The 24843-nt window shown below is 43.4% G+C and overlaps 1 protein-coding gene across 2 annotated transcripts in view; it reads left to right on the top strand.

Annotated features, from left to right (window-relative positions):
* The window catches only part of XYLB (xylulokinase), a 370041-nt gene that overhangs the window by 146858 nt on the left and 198340 nt on the right, over window positions 1-24843 (top strand). For both annotated transcript variants that reach the window (XM_044293861.1, XM_044293862.1), the window contains exons 12-14: window positions 12013-12128; window positions 20986-21101; window positions 22693-22766. In XM_044293861.1, the coding sequence (XP_044149796.1) occupies window positions 12013-12128; window positions 20986-21101; window positions 22693-22766 (306 nt within the window). The remainder of the gene's footprint in view (window positions 1-12012; window positions 12129-20985; window positions 21102-22692; window positions 22767-24843) is intronic.

Here is a 24843-nt window from a genome sequence, read left to right as displayed (position 1 = left end):
CATTTATGGGTGGTTTCCACTATGTAAGCCCCACAAAGTTACTTTAGAATTGAAGTGATCCTTAAAAAATGTTTTTGGAAATTTAAAATTTACTTACTACTTACAATGATGCAAACATGAAAGTGGACATATGGGAAATGTAAAGTAATAACTCTTTTATGATGTATCACCATCTGCCTTAAAGGCAGATAAATTCAAATTTGGAAAATTGCAAATTTTTCGAAATTTTCTGTAAATTTGGGATTTTTTTATAAATAAAGGTAGATTATATCAACAAAATGTTTTCACTATCATGAAGTACAATGTGTTGCGAGAAAACAATCTCAGAATGGCTTGGATAAGTAAAAGCGTTCTGAAGTTATTACCACATAAAGTGACATATGTCAAGTTTCCAAAAAACGGCCTGGTCCTTAACCACTTCCAGACCGGGCTATTTGTCCCCTTTCTGACCAGGCCTAATTTAGCAAATCTGACATGTGTCACTTTATGTGGTAATAACTTCAGAACGCTTTTACTTATCCAAGTCATTCAGAGAATGTTTTCTCGTGACACATTGTACTTCATCTTAAGGGTAAATTTGAGTCAATATGTTTTACCTTTATTTATTAAAAAAATCCAAAAGTTAACGAAAATGTGAGAAAATCCACTGTTTTCTAAATTTGAATCTCTCTGCTTTTATGACAGATAGTGATGCCTCATAAAATATTTATTAATTAACATTCCCCATATATCTACTTTATTTTGGCATCATTTTGGTAATGTAATTTCATTTTTTTTAGGACGTTAGAAGGTTTAGAATTTTAGAAGCAATTTTGAAATTTTTAAGAAAATTTCCAGTCAACTTTTTTAAGGACCAGTTTAGTTTTGAAGTCACTTCGTGGGGCTTAGGGTACTTTTACACTAGCGTTTTTCTTTTCCGGCACTGAGTTCCATCATAGGGGCTCAATACCGGAAAAGAACTGATCAGTTTTATCCTAATGCATTCTGAATGGAGAGAAATCCGTTCAGGATGCACCAGAATATCATCAGTTCAGTCACTGAACGGTGTTTCGGACAGAGAAAATACCGCAGCATGCTGCGGTATTATCTCCGTGCAAAATTCCAGATCAGTTGCCAGAATTCCGGATTCGGCATTAATTTGCATTGAAATGTATTAGTGCCGTATCCGGCATTAAAACTACCCCAATGCCGTATCCGTCCTTCCGTTCTGCTCATGCACAGACAGGTAAAAATGTGAGAAAAAAAATTGAAACGGATCCGTTTGTCCATATGACAAATGGAGAAACGGATCCGTTCTTGCAATGCATTTGTGAGACGGATCCGTATCCGGATACAAATGCTGTCCGTTTATATGTAGATTGCCTGTCAGTGACCGGACTGCTTGCCGGATCACTCTCCCTCAAGTGTGAAAGCAGCCTTACATAGTAGAACCAACCCATAAATGACCCCATTTTAGAAATGACACCCCTCAAACTATTCAAAACTGGTTTTAGAAATGTTGTTAACCCTTTAGGTATTCCACAGGAATTAAAGCAAAATAGAGGTGACATTTCAAAATGTCACTTTTTTTTTTGCAGATTTTCCATTTTAATAATATTTTTTTCCTGGAACACACCAAGGGTTAACAACAAAACAAACCTCAATATTTTTTACCTTGATTCTGCAGTTTTCAGAAACACCCCATATGTGGTTGTATACCGATTTGTGAGCAATTGCTGCCCATTTCCCCTGATGAAGCCAGAATACTGGTGAAACATGTTGGGGGGCAGTTGTAGTTTGCAGTTTTAGGCTAGGTCTACACGACGACATTTGTTGCGCGACAGATAGGGCGCAACATTTGTTGCGCGACATTTTGTTGCACTAATGTCGCGCGACAATTTTTATAATGGCAGTCTATGGTGTCGCACTGCAACATGCGACATGCTGCGACTGCGACGCGACAGTCGCAGAAAAATCCATCTCGAATGGATTTTCTGTGACTGTTGCGTCGCAGTCGCAGCATGTCACATGTTGCAGTGCGACACCATAGACTGCCATTATAAAAATTGTCGCGCAACATTAGTGCAACAAAATGTCGCGCGACAAATGTCGTCGTGTAGACCTAGCCTTAGATTCAGTCTTCCACTCCATTGTGATCTAACTGTGTTCAGTCCGGCTGAACTACATATCAATAGAGATAACAATCAAGCTATTCAGTTCCAACACAAGCTCATGGTGTGTACTATAGCTTGTAGGGCTATCTGTGGTCTGGCATCAAGCTGACCTCATGTGCATAAGGGGGTCATTAGCATCCCTCTGACAGTGGGTTGATGTCGACTGTTCCCCACTGCTTTACACTGCCATACTGACAACAATATTCAGTTGGCAACAGCCCTGCACTAAGTAATACGGCATTGCCCTGCATTACAAGTAATAGGGTCGGAGGTAGTGCACCCCAACACGCCCCGTCATTGCCGTTCAACATCTCAATTCTCTAGTGGAGTGCTGACTGTATTTTTAATATAGTATTTTTTGGTTTGTAAAATAGTTAATAAAGGTAAATAAAATGAGCACTCACTTAGTAATTCAGATTTTAATATATATAATAATAAAACTGTTATTTGGGGATACGCCAGGACTCAGAAGGTAGGGGGCGGCATCTGGATTTTCTAACATAGAATTTTCTGTCATGGTTTTTAAGAGCGATAACTTAATAACATAATATTTTTTGTTGAATGAGCTGCGTGAGAGCATTTTTGTGCGAGACGAGCTGTATTTTTATTGGCACCATTTTGGGGTACATTTGACTTTCTGGTTGCTTTTTATCTCATTTTTGGGAGGTAAAGTCACAAAAAAAGCTGTTTGGTGTAATTTGTCTATTTTATTTTTTCACACTGTTCACTTGATGGGGTAGATTATGTTATATTTGTGTAGAGCCAATTGTTACGGTTGCTGCGATACCAAATATGTCTATTTTTTTATTTATTTGTTTACATTTTACACAATAAGAGTATTTTTATTTTAAAAAATCATGTTTTTGTGCTGCAATTTTCATAGAGCCATTATTATTTTTTTCTGGCTATGATCTTGGGGCTCATTCTTTGCGGGATGAGGTGACGTTTTTATTGCTACCATTTTGGGGTACATACGACTTTTTGATTGGTTAACATTATGTTTTTTGGTAGGTGAGCTCACTAAAAAATCTGGCACAATGTTTATTTTATTTTCATTTTTTACAGCGTTCACCTGATGGGGTGGATCATATGATATTATTATAGAGCCGGTCGTTTTATTAAATTTTTTTTTCAAAACACTTTTTTATTTTCCACTTTGTATCCCCCACAAGGTCACACAAGACGTCTGGGGGTTATTCAACTAAATTTTTTTCTTTTTACTATTGATTTCTCCTGTAACTGGGGCTGACATAGTAGCCCCAGTTGCAGGGGAAATACACCCCCCAGAGAGGCTGTACAGCATAAGGGCTCGTTCACATGAACGTATTTTGCGTTCCGTATATGGGCCGTTTTCTGTGTTCCGCATACGGTCCGTATACGGAATCATTCATTTCAATGGGTCCGCAAAAGATGCGGACAGCATTCTGTGTGCTGTCTGCATCCGTTGCTGTGTTCAGTGGCCCCGCAAAAATTATGAGTCCTCTCCTATTAGGCATTTCTATAATGGGCCTCCTGTTCCGTTCCGCAAATTGTAGAAGGCACACGGGCGGCATCCGTTTTTTGCAGATCTGCAATTTGCGGACCACAAAAAACGGACGGTCGTGTGAACAAGCCCTAATACAGTGCTGTACAACCTCAGTGCAGGGCAGATTGTGGTCTATGGAAGACCAGACAGCTGCTGCACTCACCCAGCCCCAGCGATCACATGATCATCGGGCTGGGACAGGAAGCGGCACATCGCTTCCTCAGCTGTATTCACAGCACTCGGTCCCTGCCATCTTTCTGGGGTGCCCTGCTGTCACTGACAGTAGGCCCCCCCGCTCGGCAGCTGCACGATTCCAGAACGTCCATTCAGAGATTAACCTGACCGCCCAGGACATTTACAGTCAATGGCGATCGGGAAGTGGTTAAGGTGAAAAATGGCAAGCTCCTTAAGGGGTAAGGGTGTCAGAATAGGGCGATGCAAAGAACATTTTAGATTTTTTATGTTATTTAAAATAGTTAAACAAAATAAGAAGTATATAAATTTGGTACAAATAATTTCAGCTAACCCTTACATGCCACTGCCATGCACGGAAACCCCGGACCAGGGAACAATCCAGACAAAGTGCAAAAATACAAATATTCCAGCAATCAGGCCACTGTTAAAATAGTTTACTGCATCATCTTAAAATCCATTAGCCGACCAGAGAGCAAAGCGGTATACGCATTTCGACATAAAGTCTTAATCCTGACCATAGTACGTTTACAGACTGACTGGTTTAACCCTTTCACTACCGGAGGTTTTTTTCATTTTTGCGTTTTCATTTTTCTTCCCTATCTTCCTTGAGCCATAACTTTTTTAGATTTCCATTCACATAGCTGTATGAGTGCTTATTTTTTTGTGGGACAAGTTTTACTTTCTAATGTCACCATTAATTATGGTATAAAATGTAGTGGGAAGTGGTAAAAAAATTCTAAATGGGGTGGAATTGGAAAAAAATAATGCAATTCCTCCACCATTTTACAGTTTTTTTTCACACGGTGTCTTGTTTGCAGCAAAACTGACCCATGCCCTTCATTCTCTGGGTCAGTGCAATTACAATGAAACCCCATTTGTATAGGTTTTTTATGTCTACATAGTGTAGAAATAAATGTAAACTTTAAAAAAAAAAAAAATTTTTACCTCACCATATTAACCATAACTTTTTTTTTTATACTTACTGTATGTTTACTGAGCTATATAGGGGCTAATTTTTTGTGAGACAATCCGTAGTTTTTATTTATACCATTTTGGAGTGTGTGTAACTTTTTTTTATCATATTCTATGACATTTTTTGATAAGAGAAGCAATGAAAAAATGGCCATTTGGACAATTTTTTTTCCGTTACGTCATTCACCGTATTGGACATTTAAAAAAATATTCTAATAGTACGGGTGTTTTTGGTCGCAGTGATACCTATGATGTTTATATTTATTGTTATTTAGGTATTTATTTTTTTATTATACGGAAAGGGGGGTGATTTAAACATTTTTTTATTTTTTTTGTGATGATTTTGAAGCTCATATATACTTTTTTGCTGCCAAGGTGGGCATAGGGGCACATATTCCAAAGTGCACCTTTCAGATTTTGCAGGCCATTTTTTACACATTTTGATTGCAAGGTACTTCTCACACATTTGGGCCCCTAAATTGCCAGGGCAGTATAACTACGCCACAAGTGACCCCATTTTGGAAAGAAGACACCCCAAGGTATTCCATGAGGGGCATGGCGAGTTCCTAGAATTTTTTATTTTTTGTCACAAGTTAGCGGAAAATGATGATTTATTTTTTTTCTCTTTTTTCCTTACAAAGTCTCATATTCCACTAACTTGCGACAAAAAATAAAAAATTCTAGGAACTCGCCATGCCCCTCACGGAATACCTTGGGGTGTCTTCTTTCCAAAATGCCCTGGCAATTTAGGGGCCCATATGTGTGAGAAGTACTTTGCAATCAAAATCTGTAAAAAATGACCGGTGAAATCTGAAAGGTGCACTTTGGAATATGTGCCCCTTTGCCCACCTTGGCATCAAAAAAGTGTCACACATCTGGTATCGCCGTACTCAGGAGAAGTTGGGGAATGTGTTTTGGGGTGTCATTTTACATATACCCATGCTGGGTGAGAGAAATATCTTGGCAAAAGACAACTTTTCCCTTTTTTTTTTATACAAAGTTGGCATTTGACCAAGATATTTTTCTCACCCAGCATGGGTATATGTAAAATGACACCCCAAAACACATTGCCCAACTTCTCATGAGTACGGCGATACCAGATGTGTCACACTTTTTTGCTGCCAAGGTGGGCAAAGGGGCACATATTCCAAAGGGCACCTTTCGGATTTTGCAGGGCATTTTTTACACATTTTGATTGCAAAGTTCTTCTCACACATTTGGGCCCCTAAATTGCCAGGGCAGTATAACTACGCCACAAGTGACCCCATTTTGGAAAGAAGACACCCCAAGGTATTCCGTGAGGGGCACGGCGAGTTCCTAGAATTTTTTATTTTTTGTCGCAAGTTAGTGGAATATGAGACTTTGTAAGGAAAAAAGAAAAAAAAAGAAAAATCATCATATTCCGCTAACTTGTGACAAAAAATAAAAAATTCTAGGAACTCGCCGTGCCCCTCACGGAATACCTTGGGGTGTCTTCTTTCCAAAATGGGGTCACTTGTGGCGTAGTTATACTGCCCTGGCAATTTAGGGGCCCAAATGTGTGAGAAGAACTTTGCAATCAAAATGTGTAAAAAATGGCCTGCGAAATCCGAAAGGTGCACTTTGGAATATGTGCCCCTTTGCCCACCTTGGCTGCAAAAAAGTGTCACACATGTGGTATCGCCGTACTCAGGAGAAGTTGGGCAATGTGTTTTGGGGGGTCATTTTACATATACCCATGCTGGGTGAGAGAAATATCTTGGCAAAAGACAACTTTTCCCATTTTTTTATACAAAGTTGGCATTTGACCAAGATATTTTTCTCACCCAGCATGGGTATATGTAAAATGACACCCCAAAACACATTGCCCAACTTCTCCTGAGTACGGCGATACCACATGTGTGACACTTTTTTGCAGCCTAGATGCGCAAAGGGGCCCAAATTCCTTTTAGGAGGGCATTTTTAGACATTTGGATCCCAGACTTCTTCTCACACTTTCGGGCCCCTAAAAAGCCAGGGCAGTATAAATACCCCACATGTGACCCCACTTTGGAAAGAAGACACCCCAAGGTATTCAATGAGGGGCATGGCGAGTTCCTAGATTTTTTTTTTTTTTGCATAAGTTAGCGGATATTGATTTTTTTTTGTTTTTTTCTCACAAAGTCTCACTTTCCGCTAACTTAGGACAAAAATTTCAATCTTTCATGGACTCAATATGCCCCTCAGCGAATACCTTGGGGTGTCTTCTTTCCGAAATGGGGTCACATGTGGGGTATTTATACTGCCCTGGCTTTTTAGGGGCCCTAAAGCGTGAGAAGAAGTCTGGAATATAAATGTCCGTGAGGGGTATGGTGCGTCCATGTGAGATTTTATTTTTTGACACAAGTTAGTAGAATATGAGACTTTGTAAGAAAAAACAAAAACAAAAACAAACAAAAAATTTCCGCTAACTTGTGCCAAAAAAAATGTCTGAATGGAGCCTTAAAGGGGGAGTGATCAATGACAGGGGGGTGATCAATGACAGGGGGGTGATCACCCATATAGACTCCCTGATCACCCCCCTGTCATTGATCACCCCCCTGTAAGGCTCCATTCAGACGTCCGTATAATTTTTACGGATCCATGGATCGGATCCGCAAAACACATGCGGACGTCTGAATGGAGCCTTACAGGGGGGTTATCAATGACAGGGGGTGATCAGGGTGATCACCCCCCTGTCACTGATCACCCCCCCTGTAAGGCTCCTTCCAGACATCCGCATGATTTTTTACGGATCCATTGATACATGGATCGGATCCACAAAACACATGCGGACGTCTGAATGGAGCCTTACAGGGGGGTTATCAATGACAGGGGGTGATCAGGGTGATCACCCCCCTGTCACTGATCACCCCCCCTGTAAGGCTCCATTCAGACATCCGCATGATTTTTTACGGATCCATGGATACATGGATCGGATCCACAAAACACATGCGGACGTCTGAATGGAGCCTTACAGGGGGGTTATCAATAACAGGGGGTGATCAGGGTGATCACCCCCCTGTCACTGATCACCCCCCCTGTAAGGCTCCATTCAGACATCCGCATGATTTTTTACGGATCCATGGATACATGGATCGGATCCACGGATACATGGATCGGATCCACAAAACACATGCGGACGTCTGAATGGAGCCTTACAGGGGGGTTATCAATGACAGGGGGTGATCAGGGAGTGTATATGGGTGATCACCCGCCTGTCATTGATCACCCCCTGTAAGGCTCCATTCAGACGTCCGCATGTGTTTTGCGGATCCGATCCATGTATTCATGGATCCATAAAAATCATGCGGACGTCTGAATGGAGCCTTACAGGGGGGTGATCAATGACAGGGGGTGATCAGGGAGTGTATATGGGTGATCACCCGCCTGTCATTGATCACCCCCCTGTAAGGCTCCATTCAGACGTCCACATGATTTTTACGGATCCATGGATACATGGATCAGATCCACAAAACACATGCGGACGTCTGAATGGAGCCTTACAGGGGGGTTATCAATGACAGGGGGGTGATCAGGGAGTGTATATGGGTGATCACCCGCCTGTCATTGATCACCCCCTGTAAGGCTCCATTCAGATGTCCGCATGTGTTTTGCGGATCCGATCCATGTATCCATGGATCCGTAAAAATCATGCGGACGTCTGAATGGAGCCTTACAGGGGGGTGATCAATGACAGGGGGGTGATCAATGACAGGGGGTGATCAGGGAGTGTATATGGGTGATCACCCGCCTGTCATTGATCACACCCCTGTAAGGCTCCATTCAGACGTCCGCATGATTTTTACGGATCCATGGATACATGGATCGGATCCAAAAAACACATGCGGACGTCTGAATGGAGCCTTACAGGGGGGTTATCAATGACAGGGGGGTGATCAGGGAGTGTATATGGGTGATCACCCGCCTGTCATTGATCACCCCCTGTAAGGCTCCATTCAGACGTCCGCATGTGTTTTGCGGATCCGATCCATGTATCCATGGATCCGTAAAAATCATGCGGACGTCTGAATGGAGCCTTACATGGGGGTGATCAATGACAGGGGGGTGATCAATGACAGGGGGTGATCAGGGAGTGTATATGGGTGATCACCCGCCTGTCATTGATCACCCCCCTGTAAGGCTCCATTCAGACGTCCGTATGCTTTTTGCGGATCCGATCCATGTATCCGTGGATCCGTAAAAATCATACGGACGTCTGAACGGAGCCTGACAGGGGGGTGATCAATGACAGGGCGGTGATCAATGACAGGGGGGTGATCAGGGAGTTTATATGGGGTGATCATGGGTGATCAGGGGTTTATAAGGGGTTAATAAGTGACGGGGAGGGGGTGTAGTGTAGTGTGGTGTTTGGTGCGACTGTACTGAGCTACCTGAGTCCTCTGGTGGTCGATCCTAACAAAAGGGACCACCAGAGGACCAGGTAGGAGGTATATTAGACGCTGTTATGAAAACAGCATCTAATATACCTGTTAGGGGTTAAAAAATTCGGATCTCCAGCCTGCCATCGAGCGATCGCCGCTGGCAGGCTGGAGATCCACTCGCTTACCTTCCGTTCCTGTGAGCGCGCGCGCCCCAGGCGCGCGCGTTCACAGGAAATCTCGGCTCTCGCGGGAGGACGCGTATATGCGTCCACCCAGAAGAGCAGGACGCAATCCTGCGTACGGCGGTCCTGAGGTGGTTAATCACAACATGGGAGTGAGCATTGTGGAGGAGTGGGGGAAAAAAAATATTTTGTACAAACAATTAAAAAAAAAAATCGAATTTAACATAACCAAGCATTGCAGGAACTATATTAATATTCAAAAATTAAATCATATCTACTATTCATGCCATTTAAGGAAAAAATCCAGAATGACTCCCTATTAAAAAGTAACCTGCTGGTATCACCCCCTGGAACTGGTGGACATCTCTGAAATGTCTGGATAACATAGAAATATTTACCAATTTGGTGTTTGAGACATCAGAGAGATGTTCCCTAAATCTCATCTTGAGGCTATTAGAAGTACATAGTGTTGATCGAGCACCAAAGTATAATGAAAGTAAATGGGAGAACCCAAGCATTAAACCAAGGCACCCCCTGCTCTGAAGAGGAGAGGGTGTCTGGTTTACAGAAAAAGGTTAGAAATTTATGGAAACACCACCAAATGGTTTGGAAACTGCATGGGGAGGACATCTGGATGCATCTTGGACTCTTTTTACCTATGACATACAATAGACAACCACACAAAGGCTATATGCCAATAGCCGGGTATGTGCAAGCCAACAATCTATCCATGAGTCAGCATACCTTACAATTGCAGCCTTGTGCACTATGAGACATTCAAAATCAGCTATCAGCTGACTAAGAGCCAGTAAGCCTCAAAGTTGCTTCATATCTGTTGGATGGCTTGGGTGGACCTGCACACCTAGATCATTATCATTAGGGTGATAAAAGGTTTTCTGATTGCCCTAACATAATATTCCACAACCTTTCTATACAGTTTTGTAATTTATACTCATTTGCATAAACATGGACATATTGGAAAGACATGCAAATGAGCTGCACCTGCCTTGTTTTTCAGCTGAAAAACCCTTTGCATGGAAAATTTGCGCTAAAAATTCACAATTACAATATTCGCGATCCACACTACTCATTAACAGTGCCATATTATTGGAATCATAGTCTTGGCATAGTCAATAGGCTGTCACGACAGAGGGTAGGGATAAGTGCAGCCCTAAACTCCACCCCACCTCTGTCCTTGCCTACTTGCACAGCCCGTCCTAACCGACGGCGTACAACTTGGCAGCAGTCCCTCACTTAGATATGTGCAGGGGCCTAAGAAGATAACAGAAGTACAGTAGCAGAGTCAGACAAGCCAAAGTCAAAGCCAGGAGGTCACGCATGTACACAGAGAGCAAGAGGTCAGGTCAATACCAAGGAGGTCACAAGGTCAAGGTCAAAAACAGAGCCAAGGTGCAGAACACACAGAAGGCACAATATGAAAATGCTGGTGAGGGTAGCAATACCATTCACAGGCAATTTGTGGCCAGCCACAGGCAACCTGTTTATATGTTTTTTATCTTTGTTTTCACTGCACATATCTGTAAAAAAGGAATATGACCTGTAATTTGATCCAATATGTACCTTTGAATGTAAATGTGCAAATTATATCAAAACCCTGGTAAGGCTCCATTCAGACGTCCGTATGATTTTTACGGATCCACGGATACATGGATCGGATCCGCAAAACACATACGGACGTCTGAATGGAGCCTTACAGGGGGGTGATCAATGACAGGGGGTGATCAGGGAGTGTATATGGGTGATCACCCCCCTGTCATTGATCACCCCCCTGTAAGGCTCCATTCAGACGTCCGTATGATTTTTACGGATCCATGGATCCATGGATCGGATCCGCAAAACACATGCGGACGTCTGAATGGAGCCTTACAGGGGGGTGATCAATGACAGGGGGGTGATCAATGACAGGGGGTGATCAGGGAGTGTATATGGGTGATCACCCCTCTGTCATTGATCACCCCCCTGTAAGGCTCCATTCAGACGTCCGCATGTGTTTTGCGGATCCTATCCATGGATCCGTAAAAATCATACGGACGTCTGAATGGAGCCTTACAGGGGGGTGATCAATGACAGGGGGGTGATCAGGGGTGATCAGTGGTTCATAAAGGGTTAATAAGTGACAGGGGGGGGGGTGTAGTGTAGTGTAGTGGTGTTTGGTGCTACTTTACTGAGCTGCCTGAGTCCTCTGGTGGTCGATCCAAACAAAAGGGACCACCAGAGGACCAGGTAGCAGGTATATTAGACGCTGTTATCAAAACAGCGTCTAATATACCTATAGGGGTTAAAAAAATCACATCTCCAGCCTGCCAGCGAGCGATCGCCACTGGCAGGCTGGAGATCCACTCGCTTACCTTCAGTTCCTGTGAGCGCGCGCGCCTGTGTGCGCGCGTTCACAGGAAATCTCGGCTCTCGCGGGAGGACGCGTATATGCGTCCACCCAGAAGAGCAGGGCCGCCGCCAGGACGCAATCCTGCGTACGGCGGTCCTGAGGTGGTTAAGGGGTTAATGTCTGTGCATAAGGGTGTAGTTTCTATTCAATCTTTTTCCTGGCACCACAAATAAATCATCCTTTTTTAATTTTCCAGGTCAGCCTTGGCACCAGTGACACACTATTCCTCTGGATAAAAGAGCCTACCCCTGCTTTGGAAGGGCACATATTCATCAATCCAGTGCTGTCTCAAGACTATATGGCTCTACTATGGTGAGACAATTTAAAGGGATTTTCTAGCTTTGTGTTAGAGCTTGCATGTGCCTAAAATGCATAGCAGAAAACTTTGAACTATACTTTACTTTCATATCCTACTCTATTTCCCCACCAGGATGCTGCCATGGAGATTGACAGCAGGGTAATGAAGGGTCATTCAAAAAGTTAGCATATTACAAAGTTTGTATTTGAGTTTTACGCACATGTATGGCTTATAGAAAAAATGTCCCATCCCTAGCATTGGAACGTACAATAGCTCTACAGCCAAATATCTTGATCTAGAACAGTGGAAGAATTGTCACTCGAACCTTCTTTAAGAAGGTAGACTGTAATATTTATTTAGATTTTTTCCAGCGAACATAATAAGAAGTGGAAAACTAATATTCCTTTTAGTCAATTTAAGTAAGTAAGGTGTAATTGCACATTAGATAGGCATTTTATCTCCCAAAGCGAAACTATCCACACTAGATTCCTGCAGAAAGGGTACCCACCCAGGATCATAGAAGCTGCTTTTAATTGAGCTAGGACCTTTACACAAGAAGATTGTTTACCCAAAAATAATAAAATTGTGACTATGAGCAGCACTTGTAAACAATATAATTTGATTTTTTAACTAGATACTATAGTAATCATAAGGCCATTAGGGACGTTCTCTCTAAACATTGGTACATTTTAAATAGAGACCCCTTTTTAAATAACATTCTGCCTACTAGACCTCCACTTACATTTAGGCAAGCTCAAACCTTGAAGAACATCCTTGCACCAAGCAAATTTAGAACACAATTAGAGAAAGGGACCAGACTTGGCAACAGAGCCAGCACCTCCGAAATACCAGTTTTAAGTGCAATCAACCTAAGCGTTTCTGTTGCAGATCAATACGTGTCACTGGCTTCTTCTGTAGTCCTAATGTCCAGTCTTTCCGAATTAAGAGACACCTTTGCTGTGGATCTACTAATATCATCTTTCTCCCTAAATGTCCATGCGGCCTTTAGTATATAGGATGGACTATTCAAACCCTCTGCAACAGATTGAATAAGAATAGATCTAATGTAAAAAATAATTCCTACAGCATAGTGTTTCTAGGCATGCCACTGAACACCACCAAGGCTCCTTTTTTGACTTTTCTATCACGCCCATTGAACAGATAAATTCAAATGATTACAACATTATCCATACCCTGAGGAGATGCGAAATTATTTATAAATTTAATTGTCTGAATCCACATGGCCTCAACAAAGCGTTTGAAATCTACCTCTAATTGTATTTTAGCTTTCACACATTTTCTTTTTTTTTTCCTCTGCATTTTCCCTGGATTTTCATATTTATTGAATTTTAATCATCTACATCCAATTTATTTATTAATCATTTATATATCTTATGTTTATGTACATTTTATTATATATGTGTGTGTGTATATAATATGAAAAATCGGAGCAGCACCATCAGTAGTAAAGCAGTAAACGGAGTGCCAGCAGTCAGATGCATACCAACATCAACGATAAATAGGAAAAGACAAACCACAGTACATCCAGTTGGTGAAAATGTGTGTCCTTTATTCACCCAAGCAAATAAACATCATTCAGTGATCGAAATTTAAAGCATGTAACGCTTTAAATATCGATCACTGACTGATGTTCATTTGCTTGAGAATTTCACCAATTGGATGTGATGTGGTTTGTCTTTTCCTATATATACAGTACAGACCAAAAGTTTGGACACACCTTCTCATTCAAAGAGTTTTTTTTATTTTCATGACTATGAAAATTGTAGGTTCACACTGAAGGCATCAAACCTATGAATTAACACATGTGGATTTATATACATAACAAAAAAGTGTGAAACAACTGAAAATATGTCATATTCTTGGTTCTTCAAAGTACCGTATTTTTCGCCCCATAAGACGCACTTTTTCTTCCCCCAAAATGGGGAAGAAATGCCCCTGCGTCTTATGGGGCGAATGCTTGCAGTTTTACATCGCTGGCAGCGATGTAGGAGCGAGCGGGGACTCAGGGAGGGACTGGGAGGAGGGTCTGGGGTCTGGCAAAAGCGGCGGGGTGGTGCAGTCAGTGTAGTATAGTATAGTATAGCCCCGCCGCTCTGGTATACTAATATACGATGTCATATTCAATTAATAATTATCAAACATGCCCCCTCACTCCTATTACTACCTTACATCCTAATCGCTGCTGTTGAATTCATGCAGGCCGGGCGGGCGGCAGCGTAACTCTTGTCACGCGCCTGCGCCGCCTACTTTATGAATGAAGCAGGCGGCGCAGGCAAGTGACGTCAGTGAGACGCGCCGGCCGCCTGAAAACAGCAGCGATTAGGATGTAAGGTAGTAATAGGAGACATGTTTGATAATTATTAATTGAATATCACATCTTATATTTGTATGGTGACGGCGGCGGCGGGGGGGGGGGGGGGGTGCGTCGGCGATCTGTGGATGGCACAGTTATGGGCTGGGGGGTCTGTGGATGGCACTGTTATGGGCTGGGGGTCTGTGGATGGCACATAAACAACAGTGCCAGCCACAGATCCCCCCCCTGTAACAGTGCCAGCCACAGATCCCCCCCCCCTGTAACAGTGCCAGCCACAGATCCCCCTGTAACAGTGCAAGCCACAGATCCCCCCATAACAGTGACCGTCATCCACAGATCCCCCCCATAACAGTGACCGTCAACGACAGATCTCCCCCATAACAGTGTCCGTCATCCACAGATCCCCCCCATAACAGTGTCCGTCATCCACAGATCCCCCCATAACAGTGTCCGTCATCCACAGATCCCCCCCATAACAGTGTCCGTCATCCACAGATCCCCCCCATAACAGTGTCCGTCATCCACAGATCTCCCCCATAACAGTGTCCGTCATCCACAGATCTCCCCCATAACAGTGTCCGTCATCCACAGATCTCCCCCATAACAGTGTCCGTCATCCACAGATCTCCCCCATAACAGTGTCCGTCATCCACAGATCTCCCCCATAACAGTGTACGTCATCCACAGATCTCCCCCATAACAGTGTCCGTCATCCACAGATCTCCCCCATAACAGTGTCCGTCATCCACAGATCCCCCCCATAACAGTGTCCGTCATCCACAGATCCCCCCCCCATAACAGTGTCCGTCATCCACAGATCCCCCACCATAACAGTGTCAGTCATCCACAGATCCCCAGTAATAGTGCCATCCACAGACCACCATTAGTTCCAAACCCACCAAACACACAGCACACCTTTTGGTAAAAAATTTTTCTTTTCTTATTTTCCTCCCCAAAAACCTAGGTGCATCTTATGGGCCGGTGCGTCCTATAGGGCGAAAAATACGGTAGCCACCTTTTGCTTTGATTACTGCTTTGCAGACTCTTGGCATTCTCTTGATGAGCTTCAAGAGGTAGTCACCTGAAATGGTCTTCCAACAGTCTTGAAGGAGTTCACAGAGATGCTTAGCACTTGGCCCTTTTGCCTTCACTCTGCGGTCCAGCTCACCCCAAACCTTCTCGATTGGCTTCAGGTCCGGTGACTGTGGAGGCCAGGTCATCTGGCGCAGCACCCCATCACTCTCCTTCATGGTCAAATAGCCCTTACACAGCCTGGAGGTGTGTTTGGGGTCATTGTCCTGTTGAAAATGATGGTCCAACGCAAACCAGATGGAATAGCATGCCGCTGCAAGATGCTGTGGTAGCCATGCTGGTTCAGTATGCCTTCAATTTTGAATAAATCCCCAACAGTGTCACCAGCAAAGCACCCCCACACCATCACACCTCCTCCTCCATGCTTCACGGTGGGAACCAGGCATGTAGAGTCCATCCGTTCACCTTTTCTGCGTCGCACAAAGACACGGTGGTTGGAACCAAAGATCTCAAATTTGGACTCATCAGACCAAAGCACAGATTTCCACTGGTCTAATGTCCATTCCTTGTGTTCTTTAGCCCAAACAAGTCTCTTCTGCTTGTTGCCTGACCTTAGCAGTGGTTTCCTAGCAGATATTCTACCATGAAGGCCTGATTCATACAGTCTCCTCTGAACAGTTGTTCTAGAGATGTATCTGCTGCTAGAACTCTATGTGGCATTGACCTGGTCTCTAATCTGAGCTGCTGTTAACCTGCGATTTCTGAGGCTGGTGACTCGGATGAACTTATCCTCTGCAGCAGAGGTGACTGTTGGTCTTCCTTTCCTGGGGCGGTCCGCATGTGAGCCAGTTTCTTTGTAGCGCTTGATGGTTTTTGTGACTGCACTTGGGGACACTTTCAAAGTTTTCCCAATTTTTCAGACTGACTGACCTTCATTTCTTAAAGTAATGATGGCCACTCGTTTTTCTTTACTTAGCTGCTTTTTTCTTGCCATAATACAAATTCTAACAGTCTATTCAGTAGGACTATCAGCTGTGTATCCACCTGACTTCTCCACAACGCAACTGATGGTCCCAACCCCATTTATAAGGGCTCTTTCACACCTGCGTTATTGTCTTCCGGCATAGAGTTCCGTTGTCGGGGCTCTATGCCGGAAGAATCCTGATCAGGATTATCGTAATGCATTCTGAATGGAGTGAAATCCGTTCAGGATGCATCAGGATGTCTTCAGTTCCGGAACGGAACGTTTTTTGGCCGGAGAAAATACCGCAGCATGCTGCGCTTTTTGCTCCGGCCCAAAAAACTGTAGACTTGCCGCAAGGCCGGATCCGAAATGAATGCCCATTGAAAGGCATTGATCCGGATCCGGCCTTAAGCTAAACGTCGTTTCGGCGCATTGCCGGATCCAACGTTTAGCTTTTTTAGAGTGGTTACCATGGCTGCCGGGACGCTAAAGTCCTGGCAGCCATGGTAAAGTGTAGCGGGGAGCGGGGGAGCAGCATACTTACCATCCGTGCGGCTCCCGGGGCGCTTCAGAGTGACGTCAGGGCGCCCCAGCCGCATGGATGACGTGATCGCATGGAACGTCATCCATGCGCCTGGGGCGCTCTGACGTCACTCTGGAGCGCCCCGGGAGCCGCACGGATGGTAAGTATACCGCTCCCCCGCTCCCCGCTCCTACTATGGCAACCAGGACTTTAATAGCGTCCTGGCTGCCATAGTAACACTGAAAGCATTTTGAAGACGGATCCGTCTTCAAATGCTTTCAGTACACTTGCGTTTTTCCGGATCCGGCGTGTAATTCCGGCAAGTGGATCTGGACAACGCAAGTGGGAAAGAGGCCTAAGGCAATAAATCCCACTTATTAAACCTGACAGGGCACACCTGTGAAGTGAAAACCATTTCAGGTGACTACCTCTTGAAGCTCATCAAGAGAATGCCAAGAGTGTGCAAAGCAGTAATCAAAGCAAAAGGTGGCTACTTTGAAGAACCTAGAATATGACATATTTTCAGTTGTTCACACTTTTTTTTGTTATGTATAAAATTCCACGTGTTAATTCATAGTTTTGATGCCTTCAGTGTGAATCTACAATTTTCATAGTCATGAAAATAAAGAAAGCTCTTTGAATGAGAAGGTGTGTCCAAACTTTTGGTCTGTACTGTGTGTATATATATATATATATATATACATATTCTTAACATTATATATCTTTTTTGTTAATTTCTCATGAGACATACCGTCTCATACCGCAAAAAAAGTGGGGGGAAAATGGCCGTGCGTCTCATAAAGAGAATACTTCGGTGGCCGCTATGCTGCACAACGCGGCAAGCGAAGTATCAGTGTGGAGGGAGGAGGTGAGGACACTCATGGCGGGGCCCGGTGCAGTGACTCTACTCTAATACACCGGGCCCCGCAACATTTAATCTGATCTATATCTAATTGTATATGCTCTGTACGGTACTTACTGTAGTACCGTAAGTATAGCATTAAGACGGCACAGACTGGCATCTCCCTCGGCCATGCGCCGCCTGCCGCAGCTCCCTCCTCATGCGCCGCCTGCCCCAGCTCCCTCTGTCATGCGCTGCCTGCCCCAGCTTCCTCTGTCATGTGCTGCTTGCCTGTTCATTCATAAAATGAGATAAGCAGGCAGGCGGCGCATGAGGAGGGAGCTGCGGCAGGCGGCGCATGACCGAGGGAAATGCCGGTCTGCGCCGTCTTAATGCTATACTTACGGTACTACAGTAAGTACTGTACAGAGCATATACAATTAGATATAGATCAGATTGAATGTTTAACAGTTGCGGGGCCCGGTGTATTAGAGTAGAGTCACTGCACAGGGCCCCGCCGTAAGTGTCCCCACCTCCTCCCTCCACACTGATGCATCTGATGGGGGATCTGTAGATGACACTTATGGGGATCTGTGGATGACATAAGTGTAATGCACAGATCCCCCATCAGTGTAATGCACAGTTCCCCCCTCAGTGTAATGCACAGATCCCCCCTCAGTGTAATGCACAGACCCCCCCTCAGTGTAATGCACAGATCCCCCCTCAGTGTAATTCACAGATCCCCCCTCAGTGGTGTAATGCACAGATCCCCCATCAGTGTCATCTACAGATCCCCCATCAGTGTCATCCACAGATCCCCCATAACAGTGCATCATCCACAGATCCCCCATAACAGTGCATCATCCACAGATCCCCCATACCAGGGAGTCATCCACAGATCCCCCATAACAGTGCATCATCCACAGATCCCCCCATAACAGTACATCATCCACAGATCCCCCATAACAGTGCGTCATCCACAGATCCCCATAACAGTGCGTCATCCACAGACCACCATTAGTTCAAAACCTACCAAAAGAACACCTTTTGGTTCAAAATATTTTTTTCTTATTTTCCTCCCCAAAACCTAGTTGAGTCTTATCATCAGGTGCGTCTTATAAAGCGAAAAATACGGTAATTTATTACATACACTGGCCCTTATCTTTTATATTTAATTATTTCTATATTTTATATTTTTTTCTTTAGTAAAATACCTATTTTTTCCTTTTGCAATATATTTTTTTCCTTTTGCAAAATACCTTTCTTTGATTTGACCAATAGTTTTTTAGGGGTCATTTAAGCTTAAACCCCCCCGCTATGACCGTAAACACTGCCCCACTGCCTTTTGGCCCCATTCACATGACCGCAACTCCGCTACCGATCATCCTGGCGTTGCCGGGCATTGCTCTAGGGCCCAGCCCCTTTAGTATTCTAATAAGTTTTAATATACCACCACTTGAACCACCAATGATTTTACATTCTTAAATACATTCTATAAACTAACGTGTATTTTTAATGAATAATATTACTCTACACCAGGATGACACCTGGACATGTTAGGACCACCCACTTTGTCCCCTGACCCTCAGTTTTTGGCGTTTTATTTAGTGTTTATATGCCTGTACAGGTGTATTATGTGTGTATGAGCAGTTTTCACCTAAGAAGAGGAGTTCTCTCCCCGAAACGCATTGTATTATCTGCTAATAAATATTGAAGCCATTTCTACAATACGTAGACTAATTGGCTGATTCCTTGCACCGTTGGATGATCTTCTTTTGATCTGAACCATCCCCAGCATGACCTATGAAGAGAGCTTTACTTACAGTACCTGCTTCCCACAGCTCCCTTTGGGTTCCATGGCTCCTGGGCCATCTTCACCAGGCTTTCTGGTCCCCGCATGTAAATTTCCTGCATGGAAGGGGTCATGTGCGCTGCTGCAGCCAATGACTGGTCTCAGTGGTGACGTCATGTGCTGCTTGGTGACACATCACTGCTGAGGCCTGTTGCTGGCTGCTTGCACATGACTGTGTCTATGCCTATGTCTAGGACTGGAGTGGCTGGAAGCAGGTAAGTGTAAGGCTACTTTCATTGTTTTCCGGTATTAAGATCTGGCAGTGTTTCCGTTCAGTCCTCATGCATTCTTAATGGAGAGATATCAGTTCAGGCTGCATCAGGATGTCTTCCGTTGCGGCAACATTCCGTTATGTGACTGGACACAAAAAACGTTGCAAGCTGCAGTTTTGTGTCTGGTCATAAAAACGGAAAAAAAACGGATCCGGCACTGAAAACATTGAAAGTCATTGGTGACGGATCTGTTTTTTTTAGGAGCCTAAAAAAAAGATCTGTCACCCTTTGACTTTCAGTGTATTTTAGTGACTGATTTGGGATTTTTATCCATTTTGATTTCACACAACTGCATCCTAACAGAAACATCCTGATGTGCAAAATCAAAACGGATCCGTTTAATTCCGGTATTGAGATCCTCTGCCGGATCTCGATACTGGAATTAACAACGCAAGTGTGAAAGTGGCCGAACTCTTTCATTAGGTCATAAATGCTATAGGACATAACTAAATAGTGAAGATTCTTGGAAGACCCCTGTACATACACACTAACTGTATGACTAGCCAGCAGTTATTTGAGCTAAAATCTCTCAACTATTTTTGCTCAGTGCATATTGCTTTGCTAGCTCTCATGATTTACATTTTGGAAATTGTAGCCTTTACTCAAAATAGTATATCGTAATGCAGTGTCGATAAAAGTGAATGCAGTGCGCTATAGAACATTACATCAGATGTTCCAACCAGAAAAAATGTTGTAATATCTTAACAAACCCTTCAAGATATTCACTTTTCTTATTTTTATTTGGTGATAAACCTAAATGTTACTCAGCCTATAAATATGATTCACAGCAGCTATTAAACAAGCCTATAACTGCCCCTCAAAATTAACCTGTAATTATAATCATTCCTTTCCAGTGGCTCATCTTTCATCATCCAGTCATTTGTGTCACCATCACAATCACAAAGTAACATCCCCTTAGCTTATTGGTCTCTAGAGACGAATGCAATTTTGGGATTATTTTGTTTTTGGAGCCAAAACGAGGTCACCTCTTCATTACAACGTGTGGCCACATCTGCTTTATGCCTCCTTAATGTTTTTTCTTTGCTTCCTAGTTTTAAAAATGGTTCCCTGATGAGAGAGAAAATCAGAGACAACTGTTCATCTGCCTCCTGGGAAGAGTTTTCTACCATTTTGAGATCGACTCCACCTGGAAACAATGGCCATATAGGTATTTCTATAAATATAGTGCACATTGCCCTGCCCGGAAAATAACCTGGTGAAATGGACAAATACTGTATAGCGATATGCACAAAAGCTAAAGGATATATATAACCAAGTCATATAAACTCTGCATTCTGTTACATCTACCACACCAACCAGGAAATACACAGTACACCATTAATCCAAATATATATTTTATTAATTCATCTCAAATAATATTTTAAAAAAAGCCAGTAGCAGTGGCATACATATACAAAAGAACAGAACCACAATGGGCATGCAACACACCAAGAAGAGATCCGATCAATGAACTAGGCGCAGACCATGCTGCACCTGCACCTATAATACAAAATTCATTTGGGGATAACGTGCACTAGGCACTTTAAATGTTATTTATTGTAGGAGGCTTGAGTGTCGAGGAGAGCGTAGACAGCATGCAGCTTTGATGTGCCTTTGGTTCCCCTTCCCCTACCGGCCTTGGTCACGGGCACACCCTCTGCGACCGCAATCGTTATGCCCCTGGCAGTTTTGATTTTGTAAATAGATATTTGTATAAAACTGTAATAACTGAACATTTATATGTATTGTCTTTGTACATTATTATATTAAAGGGGTTGCCCCACAAAAATATTCTACAGTTTTCAAACCAGCACCTGGATTTGAATTCTTTAGTAATTTCATGTAATAAAAAGTTTAGCATAGCCACTGAGTTATTCAATAGGAAGTATCTTTATAGCGCCACCTGCAGTTGATTTTCTTATTTCTTTGTCCGGCTCACTGAGAAGGCCGCACATGCTCAGTTTAATCGTTCAACTGCCTCCTGAGCTGTGATAGGGAGAGAGCTGCAGCAGAAAAGTCACTCCTTTGGGCTGTCAGCTTGATATAAATCTAACAGAGCAATTCATGGGGCGATCTCTGGATCCATGTGAGGTGCAGGGCTGGTTCTAGCTTCATTAGGCCCCTTTCACATGAGTGAGTTTTCCGCGGATGCGATGCCTGAAGTGAACACATAGCACCCGCACTGAATTCTGACCCATTCATTTCAATGGGTCTGTGTACATGAACATTTTCACACATCAGTTCTGTGTTGCGTGAGAATCGCAGCATGTTCTATGTTCTGCGTTTTTCACGCAGCCCTGGCCCCATAGAAGTGAATGGGGCTTCAGTGAAAAACTGGATGTGATGCGTTTTTCACAGATTGTTACTAGGAGATGTTTGTAAACCTTCAGTTTTTTTCATGCCTATGAAAAACGCCTGAAAACACATTGCACCTGCGTGAAAGAAACTGAACTCAATGCAATCGCAGACAAAACTGACTGAACTTGCTTGCAAAATGGTGCGAGTTTCACTGAACACATCCTGAGCCAATCCGTATAGTTCGTGTGAGAGAAGCCTTAGAAAGAGATTGTCATGTACTATATATGTATGATTTTAAGTTTGTAGGATTTATTACTATGGTATTTCTCACGTGCTTCTAGTGTGCAGTACCACTCTTAGCCTCCAGAAGCCACTCTAGAGCTTCTCTACTCAACCTCAATGGTATACATGACAAAATATTATTTTACTGCTGACTCTAATATTTTATGTTTGTTTCTTAGGCTTTTACTTTGATGTAATGGAAATCACCCCACAAGCTGTTGGTGTTCACAGGTTCAATGCTGAAAACCTAAAGGTACATTATAATGAGCAAGACGCTTAGACTGACTTTCACGCTGAAGATGCGTTCACACATGGCTGATTCATCGCAGAAGCTTCTATGATTTAAAAAATCCATCACATGTTTGAATAGATTGGTTTCTGATGATTTCTGCAAGCCCTGTATAGATAAAAGTTTCAGAAATTTCTGCAACAAGCTAGCCATGTGTGAATATTCAGTTTCAAGCTCTGTACTTCAATGACAACATTCCATAATTTTAGGTCTACTATCTAGTTTTAATCCAAATTAGCCGGCAAAACATACTGGCTCCAGTCTACTGCATTACAGTACCCCAAAATAGGGTACTTTCAAATAGTTTCTTGTTGCATAATGTACTGATGTATTGCATAACCCAATTTATCTCTGTATGGATCAGTTAGGGTTAACAATCCTGACTCTGCCCCTATAGGAAGATAGGTGATGGACTTCTGTTCCCTAGTTTTAAATTGAATTACACGAGGAGGTAAGAGGAGCTAAATGTGCTCACTCCATGGAGCTTTGCATCAAGAGATTAATCTCTACTTTAGGCCTCATGCACACGACCGTTCTGTATTTTGCGGTCCGCAAATCGCAGATCGGCAAAAAAATCGGAAGCCGCCCGTGTGCCTTCCGCAATTTGCGGAACGGAACGAGCGGCCCATTGTAGAAATGCCTATTCTTATCCGCAAAATGGACAAGAATAGGCCATGTTATATTTTTTTTGCAGGGCTACGGAACGGAGCAACGGATACGGACAGCACACGGAGTGCTGTCCACATCTTTTGCGGCCCCATTAAAGTGAATAGGTCCGCATCCGAGCCGCAAGAACTGCAGCTCGGATGCGGACCTGAAAAACAGTCGTGTGCATGAGGCCTTACAGTACAACACAAAAGAGAAAGAAAGAACTAGAAGGTCCAGAATCTGCAAGGCTGAGCATTGGAATCGGTCAGCAAGGTATTTACTGCTTAAGGCACATAAAGACTTTACTACAGAGAGAGGGACATTGCCAATACACCCTTCCACACTTTGATACAGTCCTGGCCAGCGGTATCTTAACCCTGTACCCTCCAGCTTGAAATTAGAGATACGTTTGCGAAAACCTTATTGTCAACCTTAGATTCTGCAGAGAGGGACTTTGGAGAAATAAAGGAAAGGAGTGCTAAGGCCCCCATCCTTGTTTATATCCATACATCGCTATCTGGGAAGATTTCTTCTGTGAATTGTTAGAAGTTTTGATAACATTGGATGTACTACAACTCCCCATCTGCACTTTAGTAAGAGAGAGACTTCTCTATTTTCTACGAGTGGCTTGGTTACTGACTCCAGCACCATCCGCTGGCCACAGCACCTACATCTCATGTCTTGCACCTATACAACACTCATAACGCCAAGGGCATCCCCAACTACCACCAGGAAGGAGCTCCCACTTCAGGGTGTGCCCCGAGGGAGGAAAGGGTGCGCCCTCCTGTTACTGTCCGGCCCCATATCATGGTTGCAATACCCAGACTCCCGCAGTTCTACTGATCCAGACCTGAATTAACCTCAAAGTAACTTATAGTAAGCGGAGAACAGAATGTTGTTACCCTAATACTGACTCCAAAATACAACATTAGAACTCATTCAGATGACTGTGTTTTGCGGTCCGCAAATTGCGAATATGCAAAACACAGATACCGGCCGTGTGCACTCTGCATTTTGCGGAAAGCGTGTGGCCAGCCCTATGATAGAAATCCCTATTCTTGTCTTCAATTGCAGACAAGAATAGGACATTCTCTATCTTTTTTGTTGGACTACAGAACGGAAGTATGGACACGGACAGCACACGGTAGGCTGTCTGCATCTTTTGCGGCCCCATTGAAGTGAATGGGTCTGCATCCATTCCGCAAAATTCAGGAACAAATGTGGACACATATGGTTGTGTGAATGATCCCTTACATGTATTAACCAACATTTATTTAGGTGAGTGTGACCAGATTTTAGCTGTAAATTTTGCCTAAATGTGGCGCAGTTTGGAGCATCTAGGATAAGAGATTATCGGTGCCTAACCTAATAAAAGATGGTTACTGGGAGTTAC

The sequence above is a fragment of the Bufo gargarizans genome, chromosome 5 (genome assembly GCF_014858855.1).
Source record: "Bufo gargarizans isolate SCDJY-AF-19 chromosome 5, ASM1485885v1, whole genome shotgun sequence".
Lineage (NCBI taxonomy): Eukaryota > Metazoa > Chordata > Amphibia > Anura > Bufonidae > Bufo > Bufo gargarizans.
Note: the sequence above shows the minus strand (reverse complement) of the source record. Positions and strands in the feature narration are given on the sequence as shown.